Genomic DNA, 23,501 nt, shown 5'->3' on the forward strand with positions numbered 1-23,501 from the left:
AGACCCCTGGAAATCCTTGTAACTGTTGTAGCCGGTGTAGCACAGAGAAGTCACCTGGAGGTCAACTGGCTGCTTCGCTTCGCAGCTGGACAAAAAACGGTTGAAAAATATTGAATTCCTCATTAAAGCAAGTCACATTTCTGCAAAGGACTGGGCTTTACTTTTTTATAGACACTAAGGTACAGATGCACTGTGTAAGACAAGTACAACAACAAAACAACCGTTGGCTTCTGATTGAAGTGACAGAAAAAGAAAAAGAAGAAAAGTAACATTTTACTGACGAATCAGTTCACGGATCTACCAATGTTTGTTTGTTTGGTGAGAAAACTTTGATGTAAGGATAGTGAAGGAGAAAAGAGTGTTCACGCTGCTCCTTGCTCTCTTCTTCTGGCTTCAAGTTGAACGGACTCATCTCCTCTCAACGTGCTGGCTCTGTGATTTAGCTGGGCACCTCGCCACTTTGGTTTCCTTTAAAACTCGCCAGACAAGGTGTCTCATTTAGACAACAAAGAGAGGGAGGCACTCTGACAGTTGGAGGCTTGATCAAAGATGTCTGATCAGAGCTGCTTCCACTCAGTGATGTTTTTGACTCAGTTATGTAACGCTTTAGTTTTCTCTCTGCCTCTCTAAAGCTCTCTTTCTTTCAATTTGTTACGGGCACAACTGAAATTTTCAACAAACAGCAGTATACTGAAAGCCAACAAGCACCGAATCAATAATTGGATTCAGACTATTTTAAGGCAGCCCTTTGTTTTGAAAATGTTCTAAAAAAAATAACACACAATAATCAGTATTTATCATAAACTGTCTCTCTTCCTATCACAGTCTCTGAAACCCTTAAACCCTGAACTTTGCAGGAACGCTTCAAACATCTCTGTGTCCCTTCATGTGAGCCGTTTTGATTGGGTTAAATCCCTCCATGATTGACAGCTGGTGTCAGCCCAGCCTCTGGTACAGCTCATGATAATGGCCTCCGATGCCTCATCAAGGCCACAAAATAATACAGTGGAGAGGCACTCAGCCAGATCCAAATGTGTGTGTGTGTGTGCACACGCGTGTGATGCTGAGCGGGAAGGCCCATTAGCATTCATCAGTGGGATAATAGGCCAGCGTTAATGTCAGCTGTTTATATAAAGAATAACTCATAAAGCCCTGGCGTATATGGGCTGATAGAGCGTGCTTTTCTCTACGCCACATTTGGCAGGGCGCGTGTGCACAAGTGTGTGGAAGGGTGGTGAGGGATTGCAGGGCTGGAGCCTCCGAAGTCTCAGATGGAAGCGCTTGACACTAAAGTGAATTTATTGACTGGTTAGATAAACATAAGACAAGGCCGGCAGTTATAACTGGAGGGGCGAGACAGCCTTGTGATCAGTGTGTACGCTGAACACTCGAACAAAAGAAGAGCAATCAAAAGCACAAAAACAAACATCGCTGCATTTTAAAAAGACACCAAACTCCAAATCATTCAATTCAATTGTCTTGTTATTAAGAAAATTATATATAATTGTGATCATTTTGACTGATACTGTAATTAGGATATGATTTGCAATATTAAAGTGAATGTTCATTTTTAATTAATTATTCTCATTTTTATAAAGACAGAGCAGAATTAAATCTCGCCCACACCAGAGGGGAAAACAACGTATCGCTCTCCATTGACTCCACTGAAGGTGCCTCTTGTCACTTTAAGTCCAACAGCAAACAACAGCAAAATGTCTAAGAGCTACTGAGTGGTGGGATGAACTATCGACAGGAAACAGAACCCAGAGTGAATGTTTTAGAAGCTGCTAAACCAAAAAAAAAAATGAACCTTGAAAAAGACAAAACTGGATAGGGATGAGAGAAAGAATGTATAAAACTGGGATCCTGACACTCAGTAAGCCTAAGTGTGCAGCCAGCATTTTTTGAACTGTACAGGCTGAAGTTAACTAAGTGTAAAAGGCCTGGTTTTGATCTTTGTTAGGTTACTGATGATCTCGTGATTGGTTCAAAGTATTTCACTTCTGGCCAGATCGTTTCTCTAAAAAAAGGTAAGGTTTCTGAGGTAAGGAGAAGAGACTGAGGAGTGTCAGTAACTTTAACTCTGGTAAACACAGGATACTAAAATAAATCTAAAATTGAAATCTATTGTTTTTAGTGAGCTACAATCACTTTGTTGGCCTTTCAATCATTTCATATTGTCCCTCCAATCAAGTATGATGCATTGTGCTCTGTCTCTACTGAAAAACATAATTATGGTGTGATTTTTGCAGTGATCTGTAGCAAACAAAAATGTTTTCTTAAAGGAGAATTCTGTAATATATTTACCATGATAAATGATAAAAGAACTGTGATATGTCATCAGGGATTGAGGAAAAATGCTGAGTTGAAATACTCGTTTCTCTGACTACAACTTTACATCTGTGGTGTCCTCTTCCGCTTTGAAATGTCTATTTCAGCCTGTGACTTTAGAAGGAGTACCACAGATTGTATATTAGATAGTGATTCAACTAATTTAATATACAGTCTGTAGCTCCAACTCACCGTTCGGACTGCTGTGCTCATTTTTGGATGCACAGTTGCTACATTCTGTTCCTTTAAGTCTGTAGAATATGATATGAAGACCAGAGCATCTCTGCAGCATGACATTATTTAATTTAAAATGGTATTTTGACACATTTTGTCTTTAACAAATATTGTGTCTCCTGCAATCTGAAAATTGCAGTAGGCCACATTGCAATTTGGATTAAAATTTAAATTTTTATCAGTTTATCCATTCAAGGTTTCGAGGGGAATTAAATTAATCACTTGCAAAACTGCTCTGTTTTGGAGGATAACTCTGTTTGCCTTCAACTATATTCAAGTTATACAAAAAACAATCTTACAGCAGCACTCCTGCACCCACGTCTGCTCCTCTGCAGCCCGGCTTCAGATCCCTCTGAGTTTATCATGTCTAGGGTTTCGTGGTAATGACAGAATCACAGATTGTACAGATAAGGGTGTCGTCCAACTTCCTCAGAATCTCTTTGGTATTTTAAGTGTAGAAGTCAGTGTGTCTTTTCAGTCGACCTGACTTCACATTCCTAATTTATAGCAGGGGGCGGGAAGGCCTGCTTAAATATAAATGGTGGAGTAAAGTACTTTAAGAGTGTACCAAATGGTGCCACTTCACCTACAGCAGCCATTAAAAGGGAAAGATTTGATGTAAGAAGAAGTGCTTAAAGACGTCAGGTACAGTATGATTCAGGGAGGAGGGTGTGCATTAAGTTAAGAAAAGATGCTGCAGGAGGTGACGCAGACACCCACACACGTGTACATGCGCCAAGTAAAGACTGCGTCAGTTGTTTCAGTGAACAGTAAGAAATGAGTGTGATGCCCTTTCTTATTTTTCTTTGTTTTTGCTTTTATTTTTACTCATAAAGCAGAACAATAAAGTACAGGAGATAAATAATCCATGATAAACAAACAACTGCTAATTAGTGTGATTTTCCTAAAACCTTGGCGTGTATATATGTGTGTGTGCGTGTACTCATTATCTCCGCCAGCGCTTTAGCACTGATCACAATTCTTTTTAATTAACCCACGCCGTGTATTTTTATCTTACGATTCAATGCTGTTGTGCTGCACGCCCATCAAACAGACAAAGAAGACAAAATATCAGACAGTCATGTGTGGGAGGGAACGGCAGCGATCAAGACGGAGATACAGTGAGTCAAGGCACGAAACAACTGGGCGACAAGGTGCCTCTTTGAAACCTACACTCTGTCACCCCTAATGAAGGGATTTGCGCTTCGTGAATCATCTTAGTCATACAGCTGTCAGATTACAAAGACTCAGGTAGCACAGAGAATTAGCCACCGGATGCTCTGTGGCAGTCCTGCTGTTATTCATTAAATGTTTACATACTGATGGTGTGACTCCTGCTCCGAAATAATAATCTCATTTTTTATGAGATATCCGTTTATGAGTATTAACCTGGAAACCTTACAGTAATCTTGGATTTGGCAGAGGTTTTAAATTTTTGAACAAATTTATGTCTATGTTGCACTGTTTGTCTTCTTAAAGCTACTTAAATCTTTCCACTGCAGCTACTTCAACAATCACTAATCATGAATATTAAAGCTGCAGTATGGAGCAACTGCGAGTTCAAAAATGAGTACAGCATTCCAAAAACTGAGCTGGAGCCACAGATTGTATATCAAATAGGCAGAAATCTTAATTAATATACAGTTGAAGCAAGTTGTTTCCCACCACCCCCTCCTCTCCAGACTCCAGGAAGCTCAGGCAGGCTGCAGGAACACTGCAGGAGCACCAGACAAGTGCAACATTATAAACTGACAATAACAGGCAACAAGTCCTCCACTGTGAGCTGATCAACTGTGTCAGTTCTCTGTCAAAGTCCACTAATCTGAAAGTACACACTATGGACTATGGTTAAGTGGCTGCTTGTCTCACTGCCTGCAAAACACCATTAACATATTGTTCAATTTAACCATTATAAACATAACAAACATCTACACCCTCTAAAAGATTATTAATGTTTTTCTTATGATTCATAAACAGACACTTACACATTCAGAGGACACTGTGCATTAATCTGAACTCTTATTAACCTGAAATAGGCAAACAGAAAGTTATGTCAGCCCAGAATACAAATGTCAAAGGAGGAGACTGGCGCTGCAGCATTGATGTCAGAGAAGCGAGTATTTCCTGAAACTATTTTATGATTTATTACAGTAAATATAGTACAGATTTCTCCTTTGAAATCACTGATTCAGTAAAGCTGATACCATTCATATAAAAAAATGAGAGAAAAAGTAGTGGATAATTCAATGTTATCATCAACTTCATCAACTCGTCATAAAATCTTATTCTGAAAAGTAACTAGTAACTGTCAAATAAATGTAGTGGAAAAAAGAGATAAGAAAAAAGTAGATTTTCACTGTTGAACTGTAGTGGAGTATAAGTGTAGTATAAAGTAGCATAAAATTAAGCTATTCCAAGTGTCTTAAAATTGTACTAGTACACGAGTAAATGTACTTTCTGTTACTGCTAATTTTCATATTGAGATCAGATCACGAATCAGAAGGCTCGTGGATGTCATTACCCAGGTACAGATCAGTTCTTAATATTAGGTGTGTATGGGGCCCAAATGAAAGGTAGGTCAGGCAGCCTTAAAAAAAAATTTGTGGCATGGCCAGACATCCTATTCAAGCAATACTGCAAGAGCTTCATATGCACAAAACACACACTGCACTAAAGGAGCTTCTGTTTCTTTGGATTGCTTTGTCCTCCTGACAGACTGTCTAGCCAGATACAAAAATGCTGGAAGAGAACGCTGATGAATTAAAATACCTCCTCAAAGAGTGATAGCCTCCGTAACAAAGAGACACAGCCTTGGCCAGGTTGGTTTTGAGTGTGACTAGTGAAGAAGGAGACAGACAGACAGACAACACGGTGGCCCTGACATTCAGGTGAAGCTCCTGGCAAGCAGAATGGATAAATACAATGCAGGAAAGATGTTTGTGAAATAAGCCAGCATCAGTGACGATAATGTCAATCAACTCTTTTCTCCATATTTCAATGTTTTACCCCCTTTCTTTGCTATTTTCTTACTCTACATTCAATTAAACACCTCCTACGTGAGTCAAGGCAGGTATCTGACGCAGTGACGGGCAGAGACTGACAGACAAACCGGGAGAAATCCTCTTCACAGGGAGCTCAGTGTGACCGACACCTCCCAAGGTCATTCATGCTCTCCCTGCAGAGAGCCTCTGTCACTTTTAATAACTTTTAAAGGGAACATTTTTTCTCTCCTCTGACAGGCTGAGGAGTACAGGGACCAGTCGCAGAGTGAGACAATCACAAAGTGCCGACAGAGCGAGGAGGTGTGAAGTGAGGAGACGAGCCTGCAATGACTAACAGTGTGCGCTGTTACTTTATGAAAAGTACTGCTACAGAGACCAGGGATATGAAGTCTGATGTCGGTCACTGGTTCTGTTTCAAGTTCGCCCGGGCAGTGAGCAGTCAGTGTGGCTGTAATCACTACTCTGTTATCTGTCACTACTGTGCTAACCATTGCTGTAACATTATGGCAGGTTATGATGCATTATGACACAGTGCAGCATTGTGTGAAACATACAGACATGGGTTTTCTGCAGACAGGTACTACTCATGCTGCTTTAAGGTGCTCTGGATTAATGTCTCAAACAAGTGGCATATGCTACATGTTACTGTCACTCAATGAGACATGTTATTAGGGCAGCAGGACTGACAAGTGGGCACGGGAACTATTATTGTATGCAGGTAATGATACTTGCCAGAAATATAGTGGCATAATGTATGCACCATCTATAGGGATACACTGATCCAATTTTTTTCACAACCCCAGCTCACTCTGTATTTTCCACTACAGAGCACTGAACCAACATCAGTGCTCTCTTTGCCAAAATATAAAATCTGTACACCTCACTTGGAATAGAATTTATCTATACCGATACTCTTATTGATATTACTTTCCATGATCTGATGCAAAAAATAAAGACATGACATGAAAACAGGCTTTTAACTGGAGTAACTGTGAACTTTGGTTAGGGGCTGTTATCATGTCCCTACTGTTGAAAATATCAACTACAAGCAAAATAAAATTATTTATCTCTGGTTGTCAGGACAACTGATACCAAGTAAAAACGTAGGCTACCTTGCAATTAGTGATTTATGCTATGCTAGCTATTGGCTACCTAACATACCTCAACTTAATGAACTTGGGGACAGCTCTTTTTCATTCTGGTGTTCTCATTTTCCCAATGGAGAGTGGGTTGGACTGACGTTGTTGATCAAATGATTTAGGAACATATACTAGCTTTAAAACAATGCTAACTGTGTTCTGAGTTAACAGTCATTTCTGTAATTACACTGAGTTACCTTGATGAAGTCAAGACCTTGTGACTTCACAAGGTCGAGACAGTCGCATTTTTATTTTGGCTAATCCCATCAGCATCAGAGCCGAGAGGCTGCACTGAGGACCTAATGTTCAGGTAACATCAGCTGCAGTAGCTGCTTTGCATTGCACTCAAACATGCTGAAATGCTTCAGATTTACAGAGTGCTGTACGAGTGTGTGTGTGTGTTTCATAGGGTTGCTGGTGTTACCCTCTTTACACGAAACTGCATTTTTACATAAATTGCATTTAGCTTCAATTTCATAAGCCCATACCTTTCAAACTTTTAGTCAAACTTTAAATGTAAAGACCTGATACTGGCAGCATACCTGTTCCTGTCGGTCAAGCCATCGGTCCACCATTGGATGGTTGGCGCTGAGGGAAGATCGAGTCATTTCTCTCTGGAACTGAGTGGTCCAGCCACTCGCATCACGAGGAAGACTCCGATAGGCGTGGCCTCCTCTACCCTGCAGAGGAACAGGAAGAGGTGGCGTGAATAACATCACAGCAGGACTGCTACACAGAAGTTACAATTATTTACTCTGATCATAGCACAAAGGAATGACTAAGTGAAAAATCTGCAGTCTAAAATCATTTCTCAACAAACTATTTCAAAGAATGATCCTTCCTCCTAGGTTTTTGGCCTTTAAACAGGCAGTTTTGTGGGTTGGTGCTATCTATAGCAGCTGACAGACATTTTGCGACGAAAGTTGGTTACTTTATCTTGGACTTGTGCCACACCAATACTGTGTTGTTCATTCAAGTCTCACTCCATTCCACCCTCACCCCTAACCCTTCTCCACAGCTAAACCTGAGCCGCTAATAAGAGGCCTCTTATAATAAGACAGCCACAGCTGAGCTCCTCCATTACACAAAAAGCACCTTCCAAAATGCTGCTGCCAAGGTAATGTCAAACACCAGCAGACCTGAGCAGACTTATTATAACGGCCAAGAGCACAAAAACACACAGAGGCGCACTAGATTACATTCCAGACATGCTAGCCTTGGCATTGTAATCCCGGCGATTGAAGGTCATGGTGGCTGAAGCTATTTGAATAAAAATGAAAGCAAATTAATTTTAAAAATCACAGCGGAGACAATGATTCACAAAGAAACACAAACAGAATGAGAATGATTTAAGGTCTGATGAGTTACAAAACGGCTGCTAAAGAGCGAGACAGACAGAAATAGAAGTTTGGATTTCTTTAATGAGACGTCATGCAGCAAAACAACACAAACAGAGAAAAACTCCCAATTGGCTTGTTGCAGAATGAGAAGGAGAATGACAGGCAGCTGAAAAGGTGAACAAAGGCAAAAGAAAACAAGTTACATTCTGCGAATGATAAACAGCAGCAAACAACACAAAAAACAAAGGGAGAAAGTGCAGGGGAGAGCTCTCTATCCCCTGCATGCTATAATAAGCCATGTGTGTTTTAGTGCAGTTGAATGTGGCGTGACGGGGCCTGAGGAAGCACTGCAGACAGGACTGTAAAACTCAGCCGGACACGTGGGCCCTACTGAGACGGCCCCTGATAGCCATCGTGGCCTCTGTCCCCGCCGCGCAGCACGGCGCGACAATGGAGCCCTCTCCACAAACTTTTACGACACATCACGTCGTTAAATGCGGAGAAACCCAGATACCAGAGAGGTAGCAGTAAATCAACGGGCTCATATCCACCTCCTAATCCCTTAAGTTGACGGTGCTAAGCGTGGAGAAGCCGGAGAATGAGGTATTGTAAAGTCATTGGGAGACGTGATGAGTTTACAGTGCTAGCTGATGACTGAGGACTCCTGTTGGCTTATATTGTGGAGATTTAGCAGAATCGAGCCATAGTCAGCCTTAACTGGACTGAAAGGGAATTGAACAGAACATGGCTGGCTGGAGTGCGTAAAGGAAACTACCCCAGACAAAGGGGAGACATATAGTGTATGGCTTGTATCCATACGCTCTCATGGCAATGCTAATCACTGATGTATGGTTCCCTTTGAGAGCAATGTTTGCTCCAAGACGCAAATACATCAAAGTCAAAGCTGACTAATACATTCAACATCTGTTGTTCATTACATAAAAATCGACTTCATCTTGGACTGATGTTGAATATATGACAGTCGGATAAATGAAAAAGAGATATTGAGGATTTTGAGGACTAAGACTCCCTTTTTATTGAAAAAAAAATCTAATGGCCCTGTCAAAAACTGGACAAGTTAAGGAAAAAGACAGCCTCCCAGTGTAAGCTCATTACTTTTCAAACCAGTCACCAGCGACAGGAAGATGACTTAAATGGATCCAATTCAGATAACTGATCACCTGCCACAGATGGGACTCAAGAACTGAAAGAGACACTTGAACATTACATTCAGTCAAGCTTTTTCTTCAAAATCTATGCAATGAGCAACATTTACTTTAGCCGTAATTTGAATGGAAATTCTGTTGTCCCACTCAATCAGACACCAACTGAACATCATTAAGGATGCTTAACGCTGTCTTTTGTAATCCATTTAAAAAAGGAATTCTATTTCTGTTCTTATATGATCTGCTAATTTGTAATTGTTTAAAATTCATTTAAAGTTAAATGACTTACAAGCCCTGTATTGATCTGATATGATTTCTATCATTGTTGTACAGCTAGAAACAGTTTAAATCCTTTGTTTTACAAATAGCCTAAAGAATGAATACCACAGAACATGTTGTCTCCATTCCGGAGGAAAAAAATGGTATATGGGACACTGCTAGGAAGTTGCAGGGTCCTGTTTCGGGTTAAGAAATTACAGAATCGGATTAGTGGTCGAGCCTCGTGTACTTGCTGATACCAATACCAGCATTTAAGGCAGTACTAGAAGCTTGGGTGGAGATCCCAGAAGGGAAGGGGGAGGAGATGAAAATACATATTTAATAGAAACCAGCTCCACTTTTGATATAATTCACACATAAAAACAACACCTTTTGAAGGTGCTGTTTTTGTGACATATGTCACTTTCCTGTTGTGGGGTGAGAACAAGCGCTGTAGTGTTGAGACAGTCGATGTGTTGTGTATGTCTTCACCACAGGTTAGTTAATGATGTTACTGAGTAAACAGTGTGTGCTGATTGTGCCTGTAGATCAAAGTGAATCAGAAAAGAGCCTTGGTGTAACTGAAGTTTTTACTGAGAAAAAATTTGGCCATACATTAAAATACCTGTTTTCAGAATGGAGTTTAACAATCCACTCAAAAGACCAGAGCAGAGGGTACTTTAATGTGAATAATTAACATAAACTGAGCTGACCTACTGCCTAATAATGAACCTTGTAAACAGCATAAAGTAATATAGGAAATGGGACTAAAGGTGACCTGTTTTCCACTTCTCTTGGCTCATAGTGTAAGGTTACACAATAAGCAGAAACTGCAATCATAGAGACAGCTGTTCCGATTCACCGCTTTATATATTTATGTTTTATTGGTTTTAACAAAATTTAAACAAACAATTGAACATTTTTGTTCAGTGTAACACGGGCCATAAAAGAAACCATCCTGACAAAATGAAAGGTCTAATCACCATTTCACCTCAAATGTTTCCTCCGCCCCCCCTGGGCTGGGGAGTGTGCTGTTACATTGTTGAGGCTCTGACAACTAAAGTGTCTTTAAATAGGATTATCAGACACAGCTCCCAGACACGCTAATCACGTGGAGGTTTGCCATGTCACGTTCCGAGTACTCAATCATGTCCCTTTTTTTAACCTCCCCGTTTCATTGGGAACATATCTCTTTCTCAGCAAGAAGTAAAGGTCTGTCAGCACCACGTGGGGGCAGCCATTTTGAGGAGTTAATTGGCTTCCCTTCTCATTCGAAAGCCGCAGGGAGGATGTACCCGAGCTACGCTTTTCTTAAGATTTATAATCAGCGGCATAAAAAGCCTCGGAAAAGGTGATTTGGGAACAAAGGGAAAGTGTTTAACAATCTCTGGTCGTCTTTTTGGAAGACAAGAAGGGGTGTTATCAGAGGGAACTAGTTTCAGATAAAGACTATCTATGCCACTGCTGGATATCTGCAAGCGGGCCAGCACAGGTTTCATATCTAACAGTTATTTCTTTGATTTGGGGCGCAGAAGAGAGATGGAATGAAAATGAGGGAAGAAAGCAGAAAGGAAGTTAAAAACACAGAGACTGCTGGAGGTTGAAAGATTTCAGAGCACATATCTCTGACATTATAATTGATGCAGCTCCAGTACGTCTGCAGCACTGCGGAAAATAACTTCTGGGCAAGATGCTGTTTGAATCAGTATGACAGTGGTATAATACAGAATTAGTGCAATGTCCATCTTTTTTAAGTTCTGTTAAGTTTTAACTCCTTTTTTAGAGACATGTAAACCTTTATTAGATAAATGGTATGTCATAGTAGGCGGTATTTTTGAGGTATTTCTCTTGATAGTAGTTGAAAGTCAAACCCCAATTCCATAAAAGTTAGGATGTTGTGTAAATAAAAACAAAAAACTATTTTAGAAATAGGGTTTGTACATTTTAAGTTATCAGTTACCTTTCGTTCCAGGCTGCCAGTGCCAGCATTTGTGTTTGCTTTGTGGTTGTGCTTTTGGAAGCCGGCAGTTGTAGACCAGCGGGTCGGGTTTTTTCTGGACGGTTCCTCTGGACCCACTGGGACTTCGCCCGGAGCAAGGCCGGCCAGGGAGGGATCACTGCTGCGGCGAACATGGAGAGGCATGTCTGTGGAGAGGAAAAGTGGAGTACAGGGAAAGAAAAGGGAAAAGGGAAGAGTGGAGGAATGAGAAAAACAGCAGGTTACAACAACATCTAACCACTTACTGCTTTATCCACATAGCGAGCAGATCACTTTCTACCTCAGTGTTCCAACAGTGGCACATTTCTGAGCCCACGGTTCTGTCTGGTAGCCACAACACCGCTATAGAATCTCTTGGATTGCTCTCCATGTCAGCTGAGACATGGGAAGTGGTGATTATAGTGTTGTTTCCATAAAAGGTCTACTGAGCCCATAAGGAAACATTGTACAACTCAACTATGAGAGGTTTGGTTTGGCTTGAACCCTGCTATAGTGAAAGAAATATACTGTAAATATACTTGAAGCTGTTACCCAGGCAGCAATAAAAAATGTAAATACAAGAAAAATTATGTGTGTGGAAAATAATCCAACTCCTTACTCTGCCTAAAATAACAATTACAATTGTAATTGCAGCAAAACTGCTCATATATCACAATCTGACCCTCAAGATAAAGGTCATTCTTACATATTGCACTACTGACTCAAGCTGATTCTGGAAGGTTTCCTGGGATTGAAACTGGGTCTCACAACCAAAATTACCCCAGCCATCAAACATGAACAAGAAACTGCACAGGAAACACCTCTCCATGTTACAGCTGCCACATTGACCGATCTGCAGCTAAAACTTGGTATGAAGTTCTCACATTTGATCAGAGCTGCCAAAACAACTAGAGGGAATGAAGTTGCTCCACACTTCACACTCCAGTTAAAACATTCAGTGAGAAGTCCTGCTGATCTCTGTTACACAGGCAAGGCGGTAAGTATATCCATGAGCTGTGGTGTGAATCATCTGGATTCTCCCAAAAGGCCATATGGATTTGTTTATGACGTTCTAGCAGCCTGCGTGTTACACCCATAATTATGCAAATAGTTGGGTAACCACCTGTCATCCATCGGCGGATCATTGCAGCGAGCATATGCCGGTGCTAAGCTTCCATCTGATACACCAGAGACATGTCTTAGTGGTGGGAGCGACGCATTTTAATCACGGCTTACGCTGTGCCGCAACTCGTGCGTAGTTAATACTGTGACAAGACTGGGGAGGTTTGAATGCTACTGTGAGTGTTTCTTGTGGCTGCCTGTGGGGTAGGCAGCAATGAAGACAGTAGTCATTATGTGACTAAATCCCCCAAATAAAGGTGAGATCAACATGTTTGTCAGTGCCCCTTCTCCCATGTCCTTCACTTGTACCTGGTCTAACATGCTCACATCCCTCCATCCCTCTCCTTATTATACAGTGCTTCTACATCTAATGAAAGTGGCGGGGTATTACAGCTTTGCATTCCCTGGCCTCAGGCACAGAAACCAGGTATCCTGGAAATAACGTCCATAGTGGCCGTTTCAGCATCGCACAATTTATGTCCAATGCCAGTAGATATGCAGGAATTACAGTGCCCATCGTGTAGCAGGATAAAATGTAGGTGTGTCAAGCTGGGGATGGTGGCAACACGTGGCCAGTAGCTCTGCCGCTTTTCTCTTTTAACCTGTTATTTTTCAGCTTTATTGCTGAAACACATATGACCTATGACAGAAATACACTTGTAGGCATTGGAAAAGGCAGTGTGGGGGTTGGATTAAAGAGCAGCGGACAACCCAGCCTGGATTCGAGGCTGCTCCTGTCTAATGTCCGGCCAGGAAAATAAAACAGTCAAAAGAGACCTGCTACACAACAATCAAGATCAAAGTGTTGGACATGTGCAAAAGGCGAGACTCCAGCAGTGGGTGGGGACGAGGATTTTGTGTTTACATCGATGATGCTTTTGGGGCTCAAAAGTAGTCACGGTTGATGGACAGTTTCCCAGATGTCAGACTCTTAATATGAAGTTGTCAACCATATTCATTATTTCTGGGAATTATTTCCTGTGTGTGTACATGTATAAATGTAAATAACTGTATATACTGTTTTATTCTATTTAGTTTTACACAGTAATTGATTTGATATATTTGATCTGTGTTGTGTAATGATTACATTGACGCCACATATTTGACTCTCCCACAGGAATTTGTGTCTCTTCAAAAGCATTCAATTAATTGTAAGAAATTAAAAACACAAAACAAATCAAATAAAGCACACATATGTCATTTTGGGGCACTCAGGGTTTGTCTGAGAATAGCACTCAGCAATCCACAGTGAGGGCGGGCAGCAGGGAAGCTTTCTGCACCACTTATTCTCACACTGATGTCCTCTGGTCAGTGACGCTGACTTATCTCATTACTTTCACTACATTTTACAATGGTTTAATGGTGATTAAACCAATTTGATGTGTCCTATAAATGCAAAATATTGCCGGTCATTAAATTTAATCTGCATGTTGTAAAAACACAGCTTTACTGCCGAGTTTGACAATGTTTCAGTCTCACTTCCAAAGCTCCCAATATGATTGATGCCAATGCAGATCCTGTTTTTGTGAAAAGGATCTGTTGTATCTACTGTCTGTATGTCCCTCACCACAGCCCCCTCCTTCAATATGAGCAGGGGGACTCTGGCAGGGAGACTTCATATGCAAATAACTATATGATGACATCTGGAAACTTCTAGGAACTTTCTCAGGCAACCAAAAAGCCAAAAAAGTTGGCAACAGGGGTTTCAAACTATTTTTTCTGAGTAAGCTGAGTTAATAAAACTCTGTTTCTCATGAGGGAATCATTGCTGCAAGTCAAGTTCTCATGCAGTGGCAGGTAGCTTGTAAAACCACACTTTCAAAGTAGCTTTCCCAACACTCTGTTAAAAGTTTGATCGTCCTCCTCACTGAAGCACGCTGCTGCAATAGACCATGCCAGCAAAACTCTCCAGCAGCTTTTAATATATTCTGTCCTCTGTTACAAATGTGTTTCATTTGTTTTGACCGTTGTCTGTAGGCTTCCTCAGAGGAGGTTGGGAATTGAGAAAAGAAGCCACAGCTAGCAGCCAGATGGCCAGTCATTGTGCGTTTAATCTTAAATTAGGTTGAAGATTCAATAATGGCATTTAATAGACTTTGCCCCCTCTCGGTAACTGCTGGTTCACGTCCAGTTCAAGGCTCTAATGGCGTTCACCTCAGACAGCGAGGGTAATTAACGTCCAGAATTATCCTACATGACACAAATACAGAAAGACAGGGAGTGAGAGTGAGATCCACAGAGACAAGGGCAAAAATGAGGGAGAAAACAAGGAATAAATGACACAAAGTAGGGATAAAAAAATAAAGATGCATGAAGATTGTATAAATCTACATCAGAATAAGGCTTTTCTATTTAAGACTTTTAAATATAGCTTTGTCTTTTTGTGTATCTGTGTATGTGTGGACAGTGAGTTGCACAAGACACTTCATGTGGATTAAAAGCCTTGGTGTATTTCCCAGAATACCTCAAGGCTCAGCTCTTCCTGGATGTTTATCTGGGTCTTTTGAAACCATGACAACATCGATCTTTCTTTATGCGACATGATTGTTTCCAGATGCTAACAGAATAAAATGTGCATTGTTAGGGACTAATCATTTATTTGAGTCATTTGAAAACATGCCTACTCAACATTCACAGCAAATAACTCAATTAAATTAAAATGCTGTTGATAAAGACAGACCTGTGTAAGAACTTGAGAATTTCTGTAAAACATGCTGTATTAGATCATGTGTTGATACAATATATGATTTAGAGAATGTAATTTAATGTTACGTTTACAAGACACTAGATAAGGCCAATGTCTTTTCTGATTTCATCAGTGTTGCTGATCATGCTTTCCTTTCCAGATTATGCAGGAGAAAGGTTTTGTTGCATTGGAAATACAAATTATTTACAGTCAAGAAATATCCTTAAAGTGAATGGAATAATCTTAAATAGCAGTGGTGTTGCAATCATGTTGCTTGATGTGTTAATCTTACTGCAGTTCGCAGTATTAGAATATTATATATTATTATGATATTAAAATAAGTTGCAGTGTAAAACTGCACTTACATAAAGGTAAAAAATAGTACTCAAACTTCACTGTGTTGTATTTTGTAAAAAAAAAAAAAAAAAAATCTGAATAATAGCAATTTTCCGGCAGAAGAAATATCTGTTTCCCTTGGATTATTTGTGCCTTCCTGAATAACATATTCAAATTCAGGTGCATCCCTACCTCTGACCCTCTTTGCACTTAGAATCCATGCTTACACATCAGCTAATAATGTCTGGCTGTTTTACAATGCCACTGGCATCTGAACATTAACAAGAACAGCATATTCCCATTTAGTCAGGCTTCTTTTTAATAAAATGCTGATTCATCCCGGGGTACAAATCCTTACAGATTAACATATGATGAATAAGAGAGTTGTTAAGGAGTGTGTGTGTGTGTGTGTTTGTGTGTACGCTGTTTAGAAGGTCACAATATGAAGATTCTCTCCCCTCCCCGTTCTCCCTGACCAATTTTCCTCTACTTAATTTGTGATGGGATTATCCCGGCAACCAAGGGTTTGGTCGGTCCCACGTTTAATAACCAACGCCACCACTTCAGACCGAGCCAGCCATCGATCCAGGCTGAAGAGGGAGCAAGGCCATTGGGGGAGGCGTTGGCTAATAAGACGAGGCCCTAATCCAGCCCCTGTAGTGAGGGATTATGGCCGGGGCACGGGGTCATAGAGATGTACACACACCACAATTCACCACAGGGAGAGGTCAGACTCTCCAGGGGCTATTACCTCGTATTGCTCTGTCCTTTATTTATCTTTCACACTCACCTTGTTTGGAGGAGAAATATATTAGCTTGTGTGAATCACCGTGGATAAAAATATTGCAATATATAAACAGCACAAAGGTCAATATCAAAGTCATTTAGCTCAGTATTAGATTGAAGACTCTTAGAAAATCTAAATGCTGGAAGGTTACTCAACTCGATTCTGGACCAACAGATACTGATTTTTACTATTTTTATGGCCAGAGGAACCCACAGCACAGTTTCAAATGGGAGTGAATTCATTTTTAGTATGGGTGGAGGGTCTTGTTTCAATTACAACCAACAGTATGTGCCCACTCAAATGGCAAAAGCACCAACACGAGCCATCACGAAAATAAAGCCATAAATTACTTTTCCAGAATGACAACCAGCTGTAGAACAGTACACTGGGCTCATTGTGATGTTTCACTGTTCATCCAAAAGCCATCTTTAGTGTTGACGCCCAGTTTTGTAAGACCACCTGAACCGAGACCAATCAGATGACTGCATACATCCCTACAGCTCACATGTCAGTTTTCAAAACTAGTGTCAAATAAACATCCAGAAAGAATCTATTAAGCATGACCACATATGTCTCTGACCAATCAGTAAATATTTAAACAGTGGCTCTCAATCTCTTGCAACACCCACAACATGCAAATTATTATTTTTGGCGTTATGCAAATGAAATGAAGCATGATTTAGTACTTGCATAGACTATTTTTAACCAAATATGTATTGAAACACTACATTGGGGAACTGAAGACCCACCAAACAGACAGCCCACCAATTGGTGTGACGGTCCAATCCATCCTTCTCAAGCAAGTGCCTTGTCAGACAAAACACTAGGAAACCCCATCATTTCTCCCTGTCAAGATGCTGTTCCTCTTTATAAAGTAGGACATGTTTGAGGACACCCACTCAGACAGCCTTTAGAGGCCGTTTAGCTCCTCTTGATGCTTTTGTGTTCTAGTGCATTTGTAGATGTAGAAGCTGTTGTAATGAAAAGGGACATTTTCCCTCTGAGCTGATGTCAAGTGACATGTTTAACATGCACGTTTAACTGCCTGATGATGGAAGTGAGGAAGCCGCTGGGATGAACGGGACAATGTCAGAGAGTCCAGAGGAGTGTTTTGTACATTTTAAGACTTATTAACTGGTTGACTGAGATTAATCTGCACAGACAAACTATTGACGACATTTTAAAGAAGTTGTAAAAATGTAAACTGATAAACTGACACTACAAAAACACACCACTAAAAATGATGTACTTTTTACATAGTCATCTCTCTGCTTGGCCATAAACAGCACCGGTCTGCAGTACAGTTATTGTACACCTAGCTCACTTCACTTTCCCATTTTCCCCCCAAGAGGCTCTAATAACTCAGCAAAATCAACTTCCAACTCAGTGGTGAAAGATGGGGGTCAGCTCTAATGTATTAGCCGTGGAAGTTTCCAATCACCGAAATGGTATGAAGTAAAGAGAAAGGGTCCTTACTGTACCTGGAGACGAGGGAGTGGCCCCTTCCTCTGTCTGGCTGCCAACTCAAGGTAATGGAGCTAATGCCTCAGCATACTGATAAGGTTACAGAGAGGACACACTATTGAGGGACTATATGTGTATTTGTGCTTGCTCTCTTGAATTTGTATTCTTATGATGACAAAATTACTTCAGAGCCATAAAAGAAGCTAAATCTACTTCCAAAAGGGCTTGTTTGAGTTAGACCAAAATTAGCTTAATTGGCTTAAGCCCTATTTAAACATGGATCCTGGAATAGATCTTTTTCACAGCAGCCATATTCATATGAAATAGTAGGGTTACAGTCCCATCCTGCCAGCATCACCATTTTACAGACGTCGATTCGGCTGTATACTCCTGTGGCAACCTTAAATAGATAGGTCGCATTATTTAATGTGGGGTTATATGAGGTTTTATCAATAGTCAGTGTATTACTGGCAGTAGATGGTGGTCGGCGTGCTCTCGCAGTTTGGAGAGTCAGCGACAGACCCTAGCACAGTAGGCAATGTACTGCTGTGGACTGGGAAATAAAAGGCATTTTAGCCCCTTAAAAAAGATCCTCCAAAAAAAATATCTATCAAGTGTTAAACAGTCTTTTCCAGGAGGAAACCACTGCCATACCAGCTTCTCCAAACCATCCAACTTTCACAGTGAAAATCTGTAATTTTATCGTGCAGTACACAGGAGTCGCTCGTGTAAAACTGCCTTGATCTGATTGTTTGTTTGTGTGATTGTGTGACTTCGCTGTTTTAAATAGATTGTTCTGATTCACAGAAGTCACACAATAATACAAACAAACTAACATATCAAAGCAGCAGTGGACCAGCCACTCCTGTGTTCTGGAGTTTGGTTGGTTTGGAGAGAGCGATATTTGGCTTGTGTAAGAGATTTCTCATCAGAAAAGGCTGTCTGATGGCAAAGTAAAGTGGTGAAAATATTCTAAATATGTACACATAAACTGATATTGATTTTTTAGTGGCTTAAATGCCTTTTGCTGCTGACTGTGTCCACAGCAGTACATTGCTTTAGGTACATCTACTGTCTTCCTTCAGCAGTGGAGCAACAGTGCCACCCCATTCTGTGTTTGTGCATTTTATAAAGAGGGTCAAGGCACATTTTATAATGTCTTGTCTCACTTGAATCTGTGTCCAGCACTGAAGAAATGCCTTTAACACTGAAAAAAACATCACCAGACTCACCGTTTTTTCATCCATCCTCCTCACGCACAAACCCAAGAGCTGAGAATTCAGTGTCATCATGACTCTAACTTTTCTTGACTGGAACACCATTTGCTCCAATATCACTGATTTCACTGACATCTGAAAGCAACACGCAGGCGTCTGTTCTCTTGAGGCTGTCAAGATGTCTCAGAAAATCAAGAAATCTCCAACTTAAATATTAACAAAAACACATGGGGCTCAACACTGCTCCTTCACTGGTCTCTGTGGTTTGAAACTTTGGCGTCGCAGCAGGTGTTTGTCATCAGCTGTCGAATGAAAAACACCTGCAATGACATCACTAATTGGGGTGTGGCCATGAGTGCACAAAGAGCAGTGCAACAGCAATTTCTTTTCTTACATGCCTTGGAATATGAGAGGTCGGTTTTGGAAAAGCAAGTAATAAATTACGAGACAACTCCTGCAGTGTACTGGACGTCACAGATAACATGCTATAAGGGTGGAATTTTCCTGTACAGTAAGATGTAGGTGAGAGGTTACAGAATAAATAAAGTCAGGTCTTTACTAGTGTTTAAATACAAATGTGTGCAGTACAGTCAGAATAGAGGCACTATCAGCCGAGCAGGGATGAAGGCTGTGAACTGGATATTTTCCCTTGTGGCCCTCTGGCCCTGGCATACTGCGAGTCCCTGCTTTCACATCGAACTGATTTAAATATAAATGCCAAGCGACCATAGCTTCATGAAATGTCTAAAAGCTATTTTTTCCTGGGCTACTTTGAATACTTCAAGCCTGGGCCAGTTCAATGTCTGAATAAATTATGGCACCGAGCCATTTTAACTCTCTTCTCCAGCCACTGACTACATATTGATGTCCCTTGTGTGCGGCGAGGGGGATTTCCACTGAATACACCCTGACCTGAATCATCCACAGGGGGACAAAAAGGTCCTTTTTGGGGAGGGGAGCAACACAGCTCTAGAGTGGTGGGAACCAGGACTGTGGAGAAGGAGATGAAATATGTAGAAGCCTTAAATAGGACTCTGGTCAACCGAAGGCCAAGCGGGGTCGAGAACACCACTAAGAGTGCTTCTGTGAAGTGTTTAGCAAACACTAATCTGATGTAATGTCAGAGAGTGAGACAAGACAAACTTTGAATAAACATCAACTGTTGACCTTTACCAAGAGCGGAAGATAAAATCCAATAGATGGATGGATGGAAAAGCACTTTAAAGTAAAGATGTAGTTATGAAAACAAAAAAAACTGCTTAGCTTTAGAGCGAAGTACCCAATTCTCTATACATCACGTGTGCCTGCTTCTTTGCTTTCTATGTGCAGACTTGACTCAATTTTTACATTTTAACATTTGAGCAAATTCTCTGTAGAAGATATAGATGTCTGGAATTCTTCTGACCCAAACCTATAAATGTAACTGGCCTCTTTAACAGGACAGTTACAAAATACGTATCTTCCCTTCGCCTGTCGTGCTTCTGATCTTGTTGTGAGCAGGTTCATGGAGGAACTTCTTCCTTCCTGCAGTAGAACCTACCGGAACAACTTTAGAATCTACTGGAACTACTTTCTTTTCTACTATAATGAAAGTAGTTCCATGAAACTGCTTGCAACAGTCTGTGGATTATCTTGAGTAACCATGATTTTTGGAAAGAGACGCTGGTTTTGAATTATTCAAATGTCACTCACACAAAAAAAAATCTAGATAGATAAATAGCTTTGGGAAACAAAAAGGTCTTCAGGCTATGAAAAATCTCATTCTATGTTGCCAGTTCGCCAGCTTTCTATTTACCAGTGCACCACTCAGCTGGCCGATGCACAAAAGGATGTGTTTGCAGAGAAATCAAAATAAACCCCGGCTTTGTCCTCTACTCTGTTTACAGGTTCTGAGGTGAAGTTCTTCACACAGCAGCCTCCTCTTGAAAAGTGGCTTCGCATATCACTTAACTGGCTGTGTAGCTTCTGTAGGAAAGAATCTCTGCTTCGTTTTATGGTGACAGAACTACTGTATATGCCAGGGTCACCTCTTCAAAGTGAACTGTTTAAGACCAAGCTTCTGCAGGTATAATGATTTCTTCAGTCATTTTTGTCTAATTCAGCTTAGAGTATGAAGCTGACAGATCTTACAATGGTAAAGATGTTAGGAGCTCTAATCCAATGGTTTTCCACCTGGGGGTCACCAAAGCTTCATGGGAGGTCGCGAGGCCTTCTTGATTTTAAGGGGTTTAAGCAAGCTTTTCATTTAAGATATTCAGTATATCAAACAACTGCCTCTCTGGTGGAGAGAGTTTTGCTGGAAGAATGTGATACGTTTTTATGACACAATTTAGAAAAAAAAGCATTTTACAGATGATTCAAAGTGCTGGAGACAGTGTGGCTGTGCGAATGCTAATCATTATCAGATTTTTTGGGACTGCAATGTAATTCATTCCTTATGGCAGGATCAACATTTGGTAATAGAGACTGTGACAATAAGATTCCATTCACTTTTGATGTATTATTCTAAGTCCAATTACCTAAAAACATGATTTTAAGAAGACACAAGTATTTATTTAAAATAATTTGGGCTGCAAGTAAGAAAGCCATAACTAACAAACGGTTACAGCCAGAACCACCTATATTACAGGAATTTATTGAAACTATTAAGGATGTTTATGTCATGGAATTTTATTTAAAGCTGCAAGTAAGTAGATTCTTTTCTTACTAAGTCAAATGGGTACAGTACTCTAATACCATAGAGCCTGGTAATTTTGTTTTTGTAATTTATTTCTTAGGTGTAAACAATGGACAAAATAATTTCTGTACTAAACATCTAAAGTGAATGAACTGCCAGACTGCATTAACATATTGCTCAATTTAATTGTTATAAACATCCATCCCTCTAAAAGATTATTAATGACTTCTTATGACTCATAAACAGCCACTTACTCATTTGGCAAACATTCGGCATTAATTTCACCTCTAATTACAGTGAAACAGGAGCAAGTGTTACAACTTAGCATGCTTTCTTACTTTCTGTTGACATATCATGGTCATTCTATGATAAATTACAGTTCACATTACAGATTCTCACAGAATAAGAGCAAGGTGAAGATCTGAACACAAACTATATTCACAGAGCCTTCACTGTCTGCTAAACAGCCTCGTCCAGCATTAGAAAAGTATGTATTTCAAATAACCAAAGAGCTAATAGAAGTGGCAGGAAGGAGAAAAACATTAATACACATCATTTGTTAAAATGGAGGCCTATTAAGCATGTATGAGTGTTAAAAGCCAAATAACATAGTACAGACAGAGAATTATATAAGAAGTTATAAAAAATATGAGGAAATCTCATCTCTGGTGCAATATTTACCAGGAATAATCTGCTTAAAAATTTATCCAAATTGCTTGTTTTGCACAAACGTCCTGCAGCTTCTGTGTTCACTGTTTGGTGTTAATCGTACAGTTTACTATTTATTCTGTACTGTTAGTGTTATGCACTAGAATATGAAATATCCATAAAATATGTCACTTAGTCAGGGGCCATCAGTTTAGTCGATAACAGGGGTCTGTTAAGGAAAAAGGTTGGGTACGACTGCTCTAATCTATATCATTCTTTTTGTCCAGAAAAACTCATCTATCCATCTCTATGTTTTTATAATGTTTAATTTGCATTTTTTACATTTAAATAAGGATTTAAACACACTCCCTGTAAGTTCTTCTCATTCATAATCTGTCTCCTTCTAAATGACAAACTTCATATTTCAATCAAATTTGTTTTGGTGTTGGGTATGATGTCCCATTACAGTCCTGAGTCAAACGCTAGCAGGAGAGCTGTATCCCCCACAGGGCTGCTGAGTCAACCATCCTGTTTTCATTTCCAACAAGAAATAGAGAGAGACAGAGACTGATTCTTCTCTCCTGACAGAAAGACAATACAGACTATTTACTTGAGAGAAAGAGGAGAGGATGTCAGCCTTCCTCAAGTCCTTAGAGATGAGGCCTCCAGCAGCAGACACCTAGACACTTCAACAACAATAACACAAACGTGTGTGTGAATGTGTGTGTGTTGCTCTTAGACTGGTTCCCCAGACAATGAAGATCTCAGAGTGGAGGGGAGGAGTGGAGCTCACTCCCCAAATCAAACCTGACTCATCTAGGTCGAGGCTCGACTCGCACTGAGAACCCTGACAGGAACACAAGGGGTGTGTGTGTGTACATACAGTATGTGTCTATGTGTTTGCATGCATGCACATATGAATGAGTGCAAAGATGCACATGAGCATGGTTTGCATGTGCATATGCTTCTAAAGTAATTTCTCTTGGCTGTTGACTGGTTTAAATCAAGTAATCGGGCAATTTTAACACAATAAATTAATTTTAGTTGTTTCTTTGTGATTATTTACCACCCCACCCCCAAAAAGATCTAGAATTTAAAAAAAAATGGTACAACAAA

At 40.3% G+C, this 23,501-nt stretch overlaps 1 protein-coding gene across 2 annotated transcripts in view; it reads right to left on the reverse strand.

Moving 5' to 3' along the window:
• The window catches only part of LOC146307270 (partitioning defective 3 homolog), a 474,057-nt gene that overhangs the window by 281,650 nt on the left and 168,906 nt on the right, over positions 1-23,501 (reverse strand). For both annotated transcript variants that reach the window (XM_084746851.1, XM_084746850.1), the window contains exons 4-5: positions 11,431-11,615; positions 7,249-7,386 (exon numbers count right to left, since the gene is read on the reverse strand). In XM_084746851.1, the coding sequence (XP_084602977.1) occupies positions 7,249-7,386; positions 11,431-11,615 (323 nt within the window). The remainder of the gene's footprint in view (positions 1-7,248; positions 7,387-11,430; positions 11,616-23,501) is intronic.

This window comes from Lutjanus erythropterus, chromosome 21 (genome assembly GCF_056507025.1).
Source record: "Lutjanus erythropterus isolate fLutEry1 chromosome 21, fLutEry1.hap2, whole genome shotgun sequence".
Classification (NCBI taxonomy): Eukaryota; Metazoa; Chordata; class Actinopteri; order Lutjaniformes; family Lutjanidae; genus Lutjanus; species Lutjanus erythropterus.